This window comes from Dioscorea cayenensis, chromosome 17 (genome assembly GCF_009730915.1).
Source record: "Dioscorea cayenensis subsp. rotundata cultivar TDr96_F1 chromosome 17, TDr96_F1_v2_PseudoChromosome.rev07_lg8_w22 25.fasta, whole genome shotgun sequence".
Lineage (NCBI taxonomy): Eukaryota > Viridiplantae > Streptophyta > Magnoliopsida > Dioscoreales > Dioscoreaceae > Dioscorea > Dioscorea cayenensis.
In genome coordinates this window covers 17,839,718-17,852,815 of record NC_052487.1, presented here as the reverse complement: position 1 = coordinate 17,852,815, position 13,098 = coordinate 17,839,718, and the positions used below count along the sequence as shown (strand labels likewise).

Below are 13,098 nucleotides of genomic sequence, written 5' to 3'. Positions count from 1 at the left end.
CTTTAAAAAGTGGCGGTAGTCTATTTATTATGAGAGAATAGACTAAAACATACATTGTTGGTATCCTGGTTACAGAGTACAAGAAATAACTTTGAGCCTGCTGTGCAAATTTGAGAATTCTCATCAAACATTGATACACAAATGATACAGAAGTCGGTATAAATAGAGATGGTGTAAGAGATTTGTAAGTCTTCAGTTGGTCTGAGTTGATTTTGAGAATAAATAAGGTCAGATGCCGAACATCAAGTCAATGACTTTTAACACAACTGACTTTGCTGGCAAAGCAATGGCTCCCATTGCTTGTCGGCCGCTGTCAATGGAAACGGTATTACCGTTTTGTTGGTAACGATGGTGAGGAGTAGCTGTGAATGGGCTTCGAACAGTGGAGCTTTTCCCGGTTGCAGGCTGCGGTGGCCTCAAAATATTGAAACCTCCATTGGTGCTGTTTTTCAATTTTTCATTCAGGGAATGCCGTTCTGCTGGATCCACGGGCTTCACTCCGACGATGAGAACATTGTTTATTTGTATGCCGTCCTTTTTAAGAGCCTTATGTGCGTCGTATCCTCTCTGCATTGTGCACAAAATCAAGATGAATCAAATGGGATGAGACTGCATGCCAATGTACAATCAATATTAGAATTGAAATGATTCTAAAAATGAGAGTTTGCTTCTATAACTCAATGAAATAAGTTAACATTATATAAGCGAGGACTTCTGCTTATTATATTTAGTTTGCAATGAGCTTCCATAGTATACCATTTTTAAAAAATGCAATTTCGTTTACTGTTTGAAAGAAGATAATTTGAAGTTTTAATAATACAAGGTAAATTCGGTTTCCTAGCCATCATATACCCCCACACAAGGAATCAACTATGAAACACCAGCAAGGGCTTCATTATTTGTCTTCACTCCTCAGTGGAAGTCATGAAATTATGGAACTTCATTTGTCTGAAAATATGAGTTATCATCTTCCCAAATTAAACAAGCATACACAAATTGCAAACACGAATTCCATCTATCCTAGTGCATATGTTAAAACACATCACCAAAGGGAAAAAAAAATTTACCTGATATAAAACATGCATCCAATTTGAACCCCTTGGACCAGGAATGTGTTTCAATATTAAACCACATTTTTCAAACTCACGAAGGACCACGTTTGTATCCACAGGAGAAAAGCTGGAACAGAACAAAAGGCGAGGAGTTAAAGATGAACAGACCATCCAAATTTAAAGTCCATGCTTCCATTGAAAATAATTAGCAGTTGTCCAATAGGATTGAAAAAAGATAAGACCACCATTACAGGATGATATCAAGCCAGAATCAATTCCAAAATCTTAAGGTCCGAGAACATGGTGCAGAACATTTTCACAAAGTTAGAAATGAAATTAAATAAGTGATAAGGCATTTAAATAAAAAAAAGATTCAATTTAGGATTTGTCATGGTTGCACTATTAAATGCATCTACAAAAATAATTTTTACATTTCATAAATTTTGACATAGCAAATGTATGCTATTGTTTTCTTATTTAAAATACACAAGACAATCAAATATACACTCAACTTTTAACCAAGGACATAACATCATGTCAGAATTCTTCTAGAAGAAATAATTAAATAACTGAAATTGTTAGAAACCTTATGCTTTCAAAAAGTTAACATAGTACCTGTGAAAGCAAAACAAGAAACCAAGTTATAAAAGTAAGATGAAATTCCAAAGCAAGGCAAGACAAACGGGAAAGGGATTGCAGTCTACTAACTTGTATTTAGTCTGGGTTCTCTATGAACAGTATTAATGCCTCAATTAAGACTAAATAGGCATTGCTTCGCTCTAGTCACTATGGTGAAAAATTACAAGTTGGCTTAAAAAAAAAATCCATTCAACAAAGTGTAACAGTATCATACTGTTTTCCATGCTTTAAGCACTATCTAAATCATAATGAATCATGTTAGCAAGGCCTTGTGTTTGGACCTTGGTGGTTAAACATTTTGTGTCACTATCTCCAAGTTGTTCATATGTGGCAGGGAGAGCTACACCCTTTGTGTAGCCCCTTAAACTGAAAATATAAAGTTTTCAGCTGACTGTGCACCAAACTAACTTACAAATTAAAGAAACAAGAAACCCTACGTATTGGTGATAGACATGAGGATATTAGTTTGCATTTATTAAATGGCACAATCATGCTTCAAATAGAATCAAGAAGAAAACCATTAAAACGCAATTCTCAAGTTGATAAAAAAATAAACCCTTAATTTGAATCTGAAAAGAGCAAAACAGAGGATGACAAAAGAAATAGATCCTAAACCACAAGAAGTGGAACTCTTCTCACCAACTTTATTTCCTCTAGGAAGAGGGCACTACAAGCCTAAGGGCACAGAAGGCACATGTATGCAAACTCCACACAGAAGTTATCCAAACCATCCACAACCAGTTCATCCATTAACTAAGAAGAAAACAATTAAGCACCAAACAAACTAGGGAAAAAACTCATGAAACACATCCAAAGACCAAAATCGAACTTCTTTTCACCCAATTTATACTTTTCATAAGATTCTTCAAAGAACAAACAGAGAAAAAAAGAAATCAAAACCTAAGAGCATAGTTATCGGCTAATCTCCGGGAATATATGAATCCAAACTAAGCACAGAATCTACCCAAAAACCATCACAACAAAGACTGCATCTTCCGACTCACTGAAGACAATTAAAAATCAAAACTTTCAGGTATCTTCATTGCATTCAGAGTCATAATAAAATCATACTTTAAAGTTTAAACAATGAAAAAAAAAATGAATTTTCTTCAGCATTGAAAAAAATCATACCCAAAAACAGTGATCCATTCCTCATCAAGCCCTCTAGTCGGCAACCCATCACTCATCTCAACATCCGGTCTCACCACCTCCTGTGGCTGAGGCGGTGGCGGCGGCGGCAGCGCAAGCAACGCACCGGCAGCAGCCGGCTGAACCACGCCATCCACCGGTGACCCTTGCCTCCTCTCAACACCATCACTCTTCAACGAAGACCACCAGCCCGTTTTCCCAGGCGACCCACTGGGCTCCGCCTGACTCCTGAAAGGCGATCCCGACGGAGGCGGTGTGGGGGTCCGGGGCGTGGCAGGGGACTCGGCGAGCACGGGCTCTGGTGAGAAGTCGACGCGATCCTCCAAAGTGAAGACCGGGGGAGGAGGTGGCTCCGATTCAGCGGCGAAGTTCTCGCGCCATAGAGAAGAGGCGGCAGCGGCCTGTCCAGGAGTCGCCAACCTTCCGCCGGCACCGGAACGATTGAAGGAGATCGGAGAGGCGAGATCACGGTAGAAGAGAGACTGCGGCCGGCCAGCGCCGGATCTGGAGGTCCTCTGCGGCACGGCGGCGGAGCTCATCTCGGAGATCGCGGACGGAGAACGCGATCCAAAACCCTAAAACCGACGAAAGTTCTCAGCTTTGATTCAATTTCTTCGTTTCGTTTCCCTTTTTGAATTTCTTCGTTTCACTCTCGAGAGTTTATTTATATTTTATATTTCTAAATTTTTTTCCCTAATTTAATTTTTTTTTTGGATAAGGTTTTATTTATTTTATTTGGGAATAATTTTGTTTTTAAATATTAATTGACTTTTTTTCCTTTTATTATTTTTCTTGTCTATTGTAAATTTGTAATGTATCTGGTGTTAAAGTGACCCTTGAATTTTTAAAAAATTATCAAACTTTGATTTAATAAAGATTAATTTTAAAAAATGCTTCATAATTAAAAAAATTAAATTTTACTAATAATAATTAATACTAAATATCACAGGATATTTTTTTAATAAATATAAAATCCCGAGTCAAAGATTGAGAGTGCATCCATGTTTTGTATATATTTATAAAGATATTTTGTCTACATTTCTAAAGAAATAAATATAAAAATTAAAATTGATACGCTTATTTTTCAGAAATAAATTTAAATTTCAAGTTGCAAGTCTATGTGTACTGTAGCTTATCCGCATTGTATTATAAAAAAAAAAAAATCAGAAACCTGGACACAATTTACTTCAAGAAATTTTAATTTATTTATATCCATTAAATTAAATTATCAATACATTATACATAAGCATAAAACAAACACAACACACAACATAAATAAGAGATTCATAAACAAGTAGAGAAAGAAGAAAGAAAAAGAAAATGAGAATCTCAAAATGGAGAAGATAAAGGCTCTCTTGTCTTCACTGAATCACACCACTCTTCAATAAGAGAACTATGGTCAGGGTTAGAGTTAGTACAATGACAATCCCATGAACCTCCATGAATATCACTTCCTTCCTTGTAACTCTTCTCCACAAGCTTATGAAACTTGTCTCTTTTCTCCAGCTTCTTCTCCATTCCTTTAATTGAAATCACAGCCTCCATTCCCTAAAACAAAATAAAATAAAATTCAGAATCTAAACATCAATGCACAGTGTGCTTGTTACTTCATCACCTCTGTAAAAATACTTGCTGCTTCATTTGGGTTCTTGCTCTGAATTACATCCACTGCAGCCACCTACAATAAGCTAATTAATAAGATGTAAGAAAGAAGACATTACAAGAAAGGAATAAAAGAAAGGTTACTATGGCACTCTTGAGTTCTCCTCCATTTAGAGTTCTTGGTTCCATATCAATTGAGCAGCCAAGGCCTTCCATTGTCATCCAAGCATATACAAATATTCAGACATTGAAGGTTAAATAGAGAAAGAGAAAGAGCTTCACGGGTTAAAAAAGACAAGTATTTGTGGCCTATGGCCATGCAAATCTTCCAAGGCATTTAGATCCCGTGATACATAGGATCAACCATGCAATAATTAATTAAATATTTGATGGATTATATATATAAATATATATACATGTCAGGGATTTTATTAGTCTAAGTTTTTAGGTTGAATCGAGTCCACTATTGCCCGTTTGTTGAGCAAGAAACTTCGGTGTTGTCCGTGGACATGTAGTCATTGTTGTCGTCATCTTCGCCTGCAAACGCTGCCAAGTTGATGTATCTCTCTTGATCCCTCTGCTCCTGCCATCGGGAGCGGCAAACAACGCATGTGGCGGCTCTCCTTCCCCTGCTTCTCCTCCACTTGGCTAGACACTCGCCGTGGAGCGAGTTCCCGCATGTTCTGCATGTTACTAGGGTACCTCCCTCATCATCGTCACTCATCGGCTCTAGACATATAGGGCATAATGCACCCTCCTCCAACGGTCTCGGCCGTGTGTGCATATTTAAAATTCCACCTGGAGTTGAGTATAGTTGATGAAACCTTTCCCTAGCACGGGCACCGGCAAGAGTAGCAGCAGAAGTAGGTATGGCGAGCAGGCGGGTGAGGTGACATGGTCTCAACACCCGTCTCCGCAGGCAGACATCATCAAATGGCAGTCGGAGAACACGGAGAAGCACAAAGAGGATGTGCTTGCAAGGTATCGTCCGGTCAGGGCAAGTGCAGGAGGGGGTAGCGGTGAGTGTAACAGTGTAGACATTGCCCGTTGCACCAAGGATGAAGAACTGGGAGTTGGATCTGTGGAGAAGGCGAAGACGGTGGTGGATGGCACGGGCGATCCTGTCGGCGATGAGCTGCGACGAGTTGTACCGGCCAGCAGTGATCACCGGAGGTGGTGAACTCGAGCCAACAGACTCCATCAGGTAGCTGGTAGGTTAGGAAGACAATGTGGTATGGTTTTGTAGAGGAATAAGGGCATGGCTTTAGAGTGCTGTTTGGTGAGATACGTAGAGTGCTGCATTGGCATACGTTTGAGGTGCCTGCTAACTGGAGAATTTCATTAAGCTAAGTAACTTAAGGTTTAAGACAAGTCCAGGCTAAAATAAACCCATTGATCAATGACAAGAATCAAGATATTCATAAAATATTATCATATAATTGATGGGCAAATAGATTAAATTATAACCAAATTGTGCAGAAACTTCCTGGAACATTGAAGACAAAAGGTGCATAGAATGAGTCTTAACATGATACCACAGATTACAGTGGTTTGATCCTGAAAGTGATTGAATCAAGTATTCAACATTGATAGAAATAAGGGAAATAGAGATTATTGAAGGGAACCGGGCTGGTGCAAACTCCGTTTGCCGCTGAACTGGTGTTTTATCGAGGGACACAGAGAGATAGTTCTGAAAGAATACATGGAACACTTATCAGAATCAACTAAATTAATTATGAAAGATCAAATCTTAGATACAGGGTTGTTATCAGAATGAGTAGAGTAGAATGGTAGTATGTCTTAGATATTTGTTCTTGCAAGTAAAGAGATATATACGGAGTAATCAAGCATGATGATGATACCACATAAAATGGTACAGTTGGTGGGTTAACTAAATTAAGCTGATGTCATTAGAATGATCACAAAGATGCCTAAAACAAAGAGCAAAAGTTTTGGATAAGGCAAAAATAGGCAATAAAGTTCTCCATTACATGACTAGTAGAATTTAGCTCAAGAAAAATAGACGTCCTTTTGATAAATTAAAAATATGAGAATTTAAAATTTTTTTTTAAAAAAACCACTTGCCTATGCCAAAAATTAACATGCCACGCTGAGATTAGCAATACAACCAGGCGGTCTATCTGTATGACCATAGTTATGCATCATTGAATGGCCCTAATAATACAAATATAATTCTGAATATGCCTGAATCAGATAACAATAAAAATATATAAAAAGAAAATATCGAGAAAGAGTAATGTATAGGGCAAAAATAAGGCAAAAATCTTACAATTGAAGGAAGTGTCTAGTACCCTACTTTGGTTATAGTTCTATAGAACAAGTAAATAGGAGCAAGTTCATGAAGTCACCATTCCTAACATCCTTAAAAAACACTACACAGAAACCTTTCTTGCAAACAGCACATCAAACTGGGTGGTTGCATTTGGCCCATATGCTACCAGTATTGACATATTTCAGACAAAGGAAATTACATAACATTATTGTGCATTTAGCATATACTCAACATGATAGCAATGCAAGTAGACATTGGACGTAATAAAAGAGCCTTGAAAATGATAATGAAACATGAGCCTGAAATGAAAAATTTTGTCTACGAAAAGTAACTCTTCTCAAGTCTCAAAAGTTTCCAAGTGGCATCTAAAGTTTTCCCAAAGTCTGAAAGCAAGTACAAACTTCATTTTTTGGTAAATTTATTCAAAACACCTCCAGAATTATGCAGGAATATTGTGTTGGCAATATCATTTAGTGATGATTACCCCTAGTTTGATGAAGGTATTTCCAAATTGCATAATTAGAACCAATAGTTTTATATCTCATAGAAATTCTTTGTGTAAATCATCCTGAAATAGCAGTGAGTGCATAAAAGCTGACTCACAAGATCAAATTGTTCATTTAGTTATTTATTCATTTGTCAGTACAAGAAACACGGGCCAAAGTATCACATAACTTGGGCGCTCTCTTGCATTGGACGGTATACCTTTGCAAAGAAGGCGACAAAATTTGATGTAATGAGCCATTGGCCTATAACTAGATTTGGCTACTTCAATTGTGCATGCAAAGGATAGGAGAATGAATGAAATGTGTGGAGATTGTGGCAGATGAAACCAAGTGTGCATCTGTGTGTGACCACATGTTATGCTTAACCACAACAAGAAAATTAAGGGAAGAGAGCTGTAGTCACTCAGGTGAACTGCAAAGTAATTATTATTTATTAAAAAGATAAACAGAAGGCTACAATGTCATCAGTTTGAAAGTGTTAGTTCAGCTCAGTATATAAATTTAGGTCATTAATTAGTTCCGGTTTCTGATCAAGCTTAGGATTGATGGGCCAAACAAATTCTAGGTTACCTTTCTCAGGCTAACATGTTGTATGCCATGATTGGACAACTAATAATGTTAGTAAATGATTTGATTTAGCATCTGTGTATTTGATATGAAAAACATTCTGATTGTCAGCTTTGAATACGAGGCGACTTAGAATATAACAAAATTAGAACTTACTAAAAATCCGAATCACAAAATTTCAACTCACGAATTAGCGAGGAAAAACGAAAAAAAAAGAAGAAAAATAAAGCATCCTAAATTACAAAAATAAACTCAGTAACCGAGCAAAGCTAGTATCACATCAAGCATACACACCAAAACAGATTCCAAGATCCTAAATTTCACAAAAATTCAAGGCAATAAACCAAGCATAGAACCAGTGGCTTACTGTAAACACCAAAAGGAAAACACGGAAATCAGACTCCTGGGAATGAACTGCATATCGTACCCTGGTACAGTGACCTCGCGCAGTCGGACCCTAGCCGCGACGTCAACCTGGCCGACGACACCGCGCTGTGAAGCGGAAGAAGAGAGCTCAGAGATCGCAATCCGTTCGGTACCCTGGAAATCAAGAATCAGTGCCTAGAGAACCCAATCAGGGATCAAGGGGAAAGAGAATCAAGAGATCGCATACCTTTGGAATGGAGCTGAAGGGCGAGGGAGGGCATTTGGGCATAGAGAACGGCTAGAACTCCTCGCCGAGTGGTTGAGGATCGAGAGAGCGGGGCGCGAGATGGAGCGGAGGCGAGACGCCATTGGAGGAGGAGGAGGAGGAGGAGATGGGGGCTTAGATGGATTCAGTGATGGGATTTCAGGGTTTAGGGGTTTAGTTCGGGTTCAGATCTTGTCCTTCTAGATCCGACCCGCTTATACCAAATAATAAATTTGGGGAAATTTATTTATTGAGGATGTGTTTTTATTAGGGAAAATTACTGTTCATCCATCGTAATTTTCAAAACTTCCCAAAAACCCCCTCCTACTTTTACACACCCTGGACAGTCCTTCCGTTAGTGTTTAACTTTCTTTTTACCCCCTACCGTTCACTTCAAATCGGTCCATGTTGTGAAATCCCAATTTTGCCTTTGAAAATGGTGGGGAAAAAACGCCAAATCACATCATGTTCAACCTTTTCAAGGGTTTTCTGCTTGGTTTCTGATAGACAATGCCTAGAAGTTGCATTACATCTTGTTCTTCTCCTCATTTCTCCTCATTTGGTTTGTTCAACTTCAGTTCTGCCGGTTTCGTAATACGGTGAGAATCTCTTCGTTGCTATCAGTTTGACCATTCTGCAGGTGTTTATTATGGCAGCTCATTTGTGGTAATGACAAGTGCACTCCATCTTCAAATTAGCTGTAGTCGATTTTGTTGTCGAAACAGACCATGAGCCATTGTCGAATCCTACTAAAAACGAGTTCATTTCGTTGTAAACTTATTCTCGTTTATGGTTATCTATTTGTATATTTTAAATACTGTTTAAATATTTTCTATTATCTGTTTAAATATATTACAAATATGTTTAATAATTGTCGTCTCCGTTTAACTTTATCTTTAATTGTTTAACTATTCATATTAACGTGTAAATTCTCAAAGTCTCTGCTTAAAATATTGACCTTTTTCGTCTGAACTGAAGTGTTGGCAGGTGGCAGGTGGCAGGTGGCACGGTTATGGTATCCCGTGCATAAGAATTAATGACGGCATTAATTCTTGTGCACGCGAATATAAATATCCGAACACCCGGATTCGTTGTCAGTCGATCGATCTCGGTCCCACTCGTGCGTTTCACTTTTTTTCTCGGATATGAAGCGTCGACTCGTCGTGGATTTCAGCATAAGATAATCGAGGAAGAACCCTTCCATGGACAACCACTCCTCGTCGTCCTCATCCTCCTTCTCCTCCTCCTCCTCCTCTTCCTCCTCCTCATCTGCTTCCTGTGTATGATATTCGCTGGAGTCAGACGAAGATTCGAAGATCAACTCTATCTTAAAGGATGTCGCGTGATCCACCTCATCTTGAGAATCAATTAACCGTAATCACGCAACAAGTTAAACTATCTTTTCTTGCCCAAGTCGAAATTCCGGCATAATTGCCTGAATGCAGAGGATTCTCCAGCGATGGATGACGGGCAAGCAATTAAGCGGGCATTTCGACTTGGGTAAGAAAAGAAAGTTTTCACTTATTGCGTGATTGCGGAGGATTCTCTAGAAGAGGAAGATCGAGAAACATCCTTTAAAGACGGAGTTGATATTTATCACTGAGAATTTTTGTTACTCGTTTAAGAACCTTACGTCGATGTACAAATATTACTTTTACGTGTTTAACTATCAGGATCTTCGCTTAAGTCAGACCATGACACATTGATTAATAGACGTTTTCATAAATGTGTTTGCTTAACCTTTTTTAATTTGTTTCGTTCTACGTTGTGCAGGTTCAAGTTGATGCGCATGTTATGCAACCGCCGTGAGCATTCGAATGTACAGACACTTGGTGAGTCAAACCGAAATCTTAATTGACGAACGAGGGTCGAGTCGCGAGTGTCCAAGGTCCGAGAAGACGTTGTGAATGTCGTAAATGTTGTAAATGTTTTATTTTAAATGAAACAAGCTTATTTGAGTGTAAACTTATGATATTTAATCAGATTCTCCATTGTAAACGTTTAAATATTTTAAACAAACAAACCTATTTGAGTGTCACCTTGTGATAACTTGTGAAATTTAAACAGAGACATAGTAAAAACAATTTGAGAAACAAAGAACGACATTGTAAACAATACAAAAAGTTAAACAATAATCGATTTACTCTTTAAACAATGACAACGGTGTTTAAGCAAATACATAAAAATGTTTAAACAGTGACCCAGGAGGTACCCATCTTCAATGTGATGTCAGTGAAAGCATTCAATTTAAACAATAACATAAATTTTAAAACAGTTAAATCACTATATTTAAACGGTTTACATATTATTTACATGATATAGACTTTAAATACACAGTTAACCGTTATCTGTTCAGAGGTGATCGTTGGGGTGAGATGTATTCAAATGTCGCGAAGTCGTTCAATGCTTGGATCAAAGAAGCTCGACATTTCAGCGATGGCGAAAATAGTCGACTCCATAAGGTCTGCGAATGTTGATTTACACTTAACATTTAGTGTTACCCTTTAAACATTTTTCCATCTTTGTTTAATTCGACTTGTCGACTTAAAAATATTAATCCTTTTCGTTTAACTATTTAAAAATAATGTTTAAACATGTTTTACTGAATAATTTAACCATCACTTTTCGTCTTTGTTTAACCTTATTTGTCGAGTTCGAGTTGATGCGCATGCCATGTAACCGGCGTGAGCAAGCAGAACAAATGGGAGACCCTACTTATGCCCAGACATACATTCGAAGGTAGAGATCATTGTTGAGGATAGCCGAAATCTTCGTGTTGGTCATTGTGTCGATGATCGTTACGAAGTGATCGACCAGTGCAGCAACTCTGTAGATCTTGCCATCGAACTTCTTCGTGTTGAAGGTGGCGAGTTTATGGTATCCCTTGCAAACACGCTTGCATGACTGCGATAACTGCGAGCAGGGACACCAACGTTCATCGATTTATTAGCGGCTACTTCACGATCGACAATTACAAACTAGCGTATAAGGAAGCTATATTCCCCATACCCAGATGAGCGAGGCCTTCGAGCGGAAATCGTGAGCTTCGTTTACTGACCGCTTTGTGGCGAGAAGGCGACTGGGCGTCCTAGGCGAAAGAGGATCGAGTCACGAGCGTTAGATGTCCGCGAGTTACATTGCGACTGCTGCCATGGATCCGGTCACGATCGTAGATCTTAGTAATGAAAGCCCGCCTGCAGACTAGGCATTAGTAAATAAGGTGACTTCTAAAGAGAAACAATCTGAATTGATTGAAATTTTTCATATTTAAACTCTTATTATTTACAGTGTTATCAGTTATTTAAACAGAGATAGTGTTATTTTAAACAGAGAAACTGTAATTTTAAATGTTTCAAACTGATATTTAAACGATAGATGGTAAAGTTAAACATTTAAACTGAAATGTAAACAATGACACTGTAAATTAAACAATGAATTAAATTTGAATGGAATTTAGTCTGACTTTACAATTGAAAACAGACAAAATTTACATTAACATATACAAGTCATGTTCTTCAAAAATGAAAACAATGAATTGAATTTGTCCTGGTTTACATTCGAAAACAAAATTGACATTAACATATACAAGTCCTGTCCTGCGAAATCAAAATTTAACAAGCTTCGGACGACCCCCCTTTCTCATGGACGCCCACTGCCCTCCCCTCCTTAAGTATGCAGGTAACAAACTTTAATCTCAGGTAAGGAATGTCATGCTGCGGTGAGTCGTAGCTTCTCACCCCCAAAAATAATTGCTCGATAAATCGCGATGACATAGACGCAGCAGTAATCGACACTTCCTTGTTTTTTTGCAGTGGGGTTTCCATGTCAGAAAGCGAGTGGGTACTTAGCGATCACTGACTAGCGACTCGCATATCGACAGCCGTATCAAATAGATTCTACTGTCGAGATATGCAAGTTGAGATTAAGATACCGATTAAATAACAAATACTATCAATCGGACATAATTAAAAAACTTACCATGTCCAACGCGTCTTATTCGTACCCCGCGCATGAAGAATAATGCTTGTATTCTTGTTTGTCATTGTCAAGGACGACGACATTGAAGTGGCCATTCATTATTATCGGGAGGATGACAATTTCAACTTCATGCAAGCTGCGCACAGTATCTCCGATCATAGCCATAGTTGTTTCATATGCGTCATCCCGCTTTTGACATAAACTGCGCCAATGGGTCTTGTGATGGGAGGCGCTTTTTGTAGGGATATGGCATTTTTGCTCATCGACTTTTTGTATTATGCATACAAAAGCGTCCCATCACATCCTCTCGTGACCATCTCCTTACCCTCAAGCGAGTGTATAATTTGTCCCGTGTGAGTCGATGACAGTCGATTCTTCCACACGATAGTGCTGAGATTAAACGATAACATATATAATTAGACCATATTTTAAATATTTAAATGATATTATCAATGCTCAAATGATATTATAAATAATTAAACGTTAAGTAGATAAATTAAATGATAACATATAAACATTTAAACACTATCACAAAAAAGTTAAACACTATTATAAAAACTTTAAACTTACCTGTCCATAAGGCAGTTAAGGAAGATCCTCATCAACTCCTGCTCGTATTTGTTAAGACGCGATCGCAACCCATTTTTTTCACTGGTCAGCTGCTTCCTGTAACTACTTTCA

The 13,098-nt window shown here is 38.1% G+C and overlaps 2 protein-coding genes across 5 annotated transcripts; both read right to left on the bottom strand.

Moving 5' to 3' along the window:
- Positions 1 to 7: 7 nt before the first annotated feature.
- On the bottom strand, positions 8 to 3,467 carry LOC120280019 (nuclear pore complex protein NUP35-like). The gene is made up of 3 exons (XM_039286719.1): positions 2,823 to 3,467; positions 1,068 to 1,179; positions 8 to 567 (listed from the first exon to the last, which is right to left on the bottom strand). The coding sequence occupies exons 1-3, from the start codon at positions 3,377 to 3,379 to the stop codon at positions 229 to 231; spliced, it is 1,008 nt and encodes a 335-aa protein (XP_039142653.1). The 5' UTR covers positions 3,380 to 3,467; the 3' UTR covers positions 8 to 228.
- A 600-nt stretch (positions 3,468 to 4,067) lies between these two features.
- LOC120279981 (protein NONRESPONDING TO OXYLIPINS 2, mitochondrial-like) lies at positions 4,068 to 8,610 on the bottom strand. 4 transcript variants are annotated; one of them, XR_005542225.1, is made up of 5 exons: positions 8,422 to 8,447; positions 8,236 to 8,348; positions 4,587 to 6,132; positions 4,456 to 4,508; positions 4,068 to 4,388 (listed from the first exon to the last, which is right to left on the bottom strand). XR_005542225.1 is itself a non-coding variant. In XM_039286670.1 (3 exons), exons 1-3 carry the CDS (start codon positions 8,541 to 8,543, stop codon positions 6,107 to 6,109), a joined length of 261 nt encoding a protein of 86 aa, XP_039142604.1. In that variant the 5' UTR covers positions 8,544 to 8,610; the 3' UTR covers positions 5,860 to 6,106. The 4 variants fall into 4 exon arrangements, 1 of the variants encoding a protein (XP_039142604.1); XR_005542224.1 differs by having other exon boundaries at positions 4,456 to 4,518; positions 4,595 to 6,132; XR_005542223.1 differs by having other exon boundaries at positions 4,069 to 4,388; positions 4,456 to 4,518.
- Between the last annotated feature and the right edge of the window lie 4,488 nt (positions 8,611 to 13,098).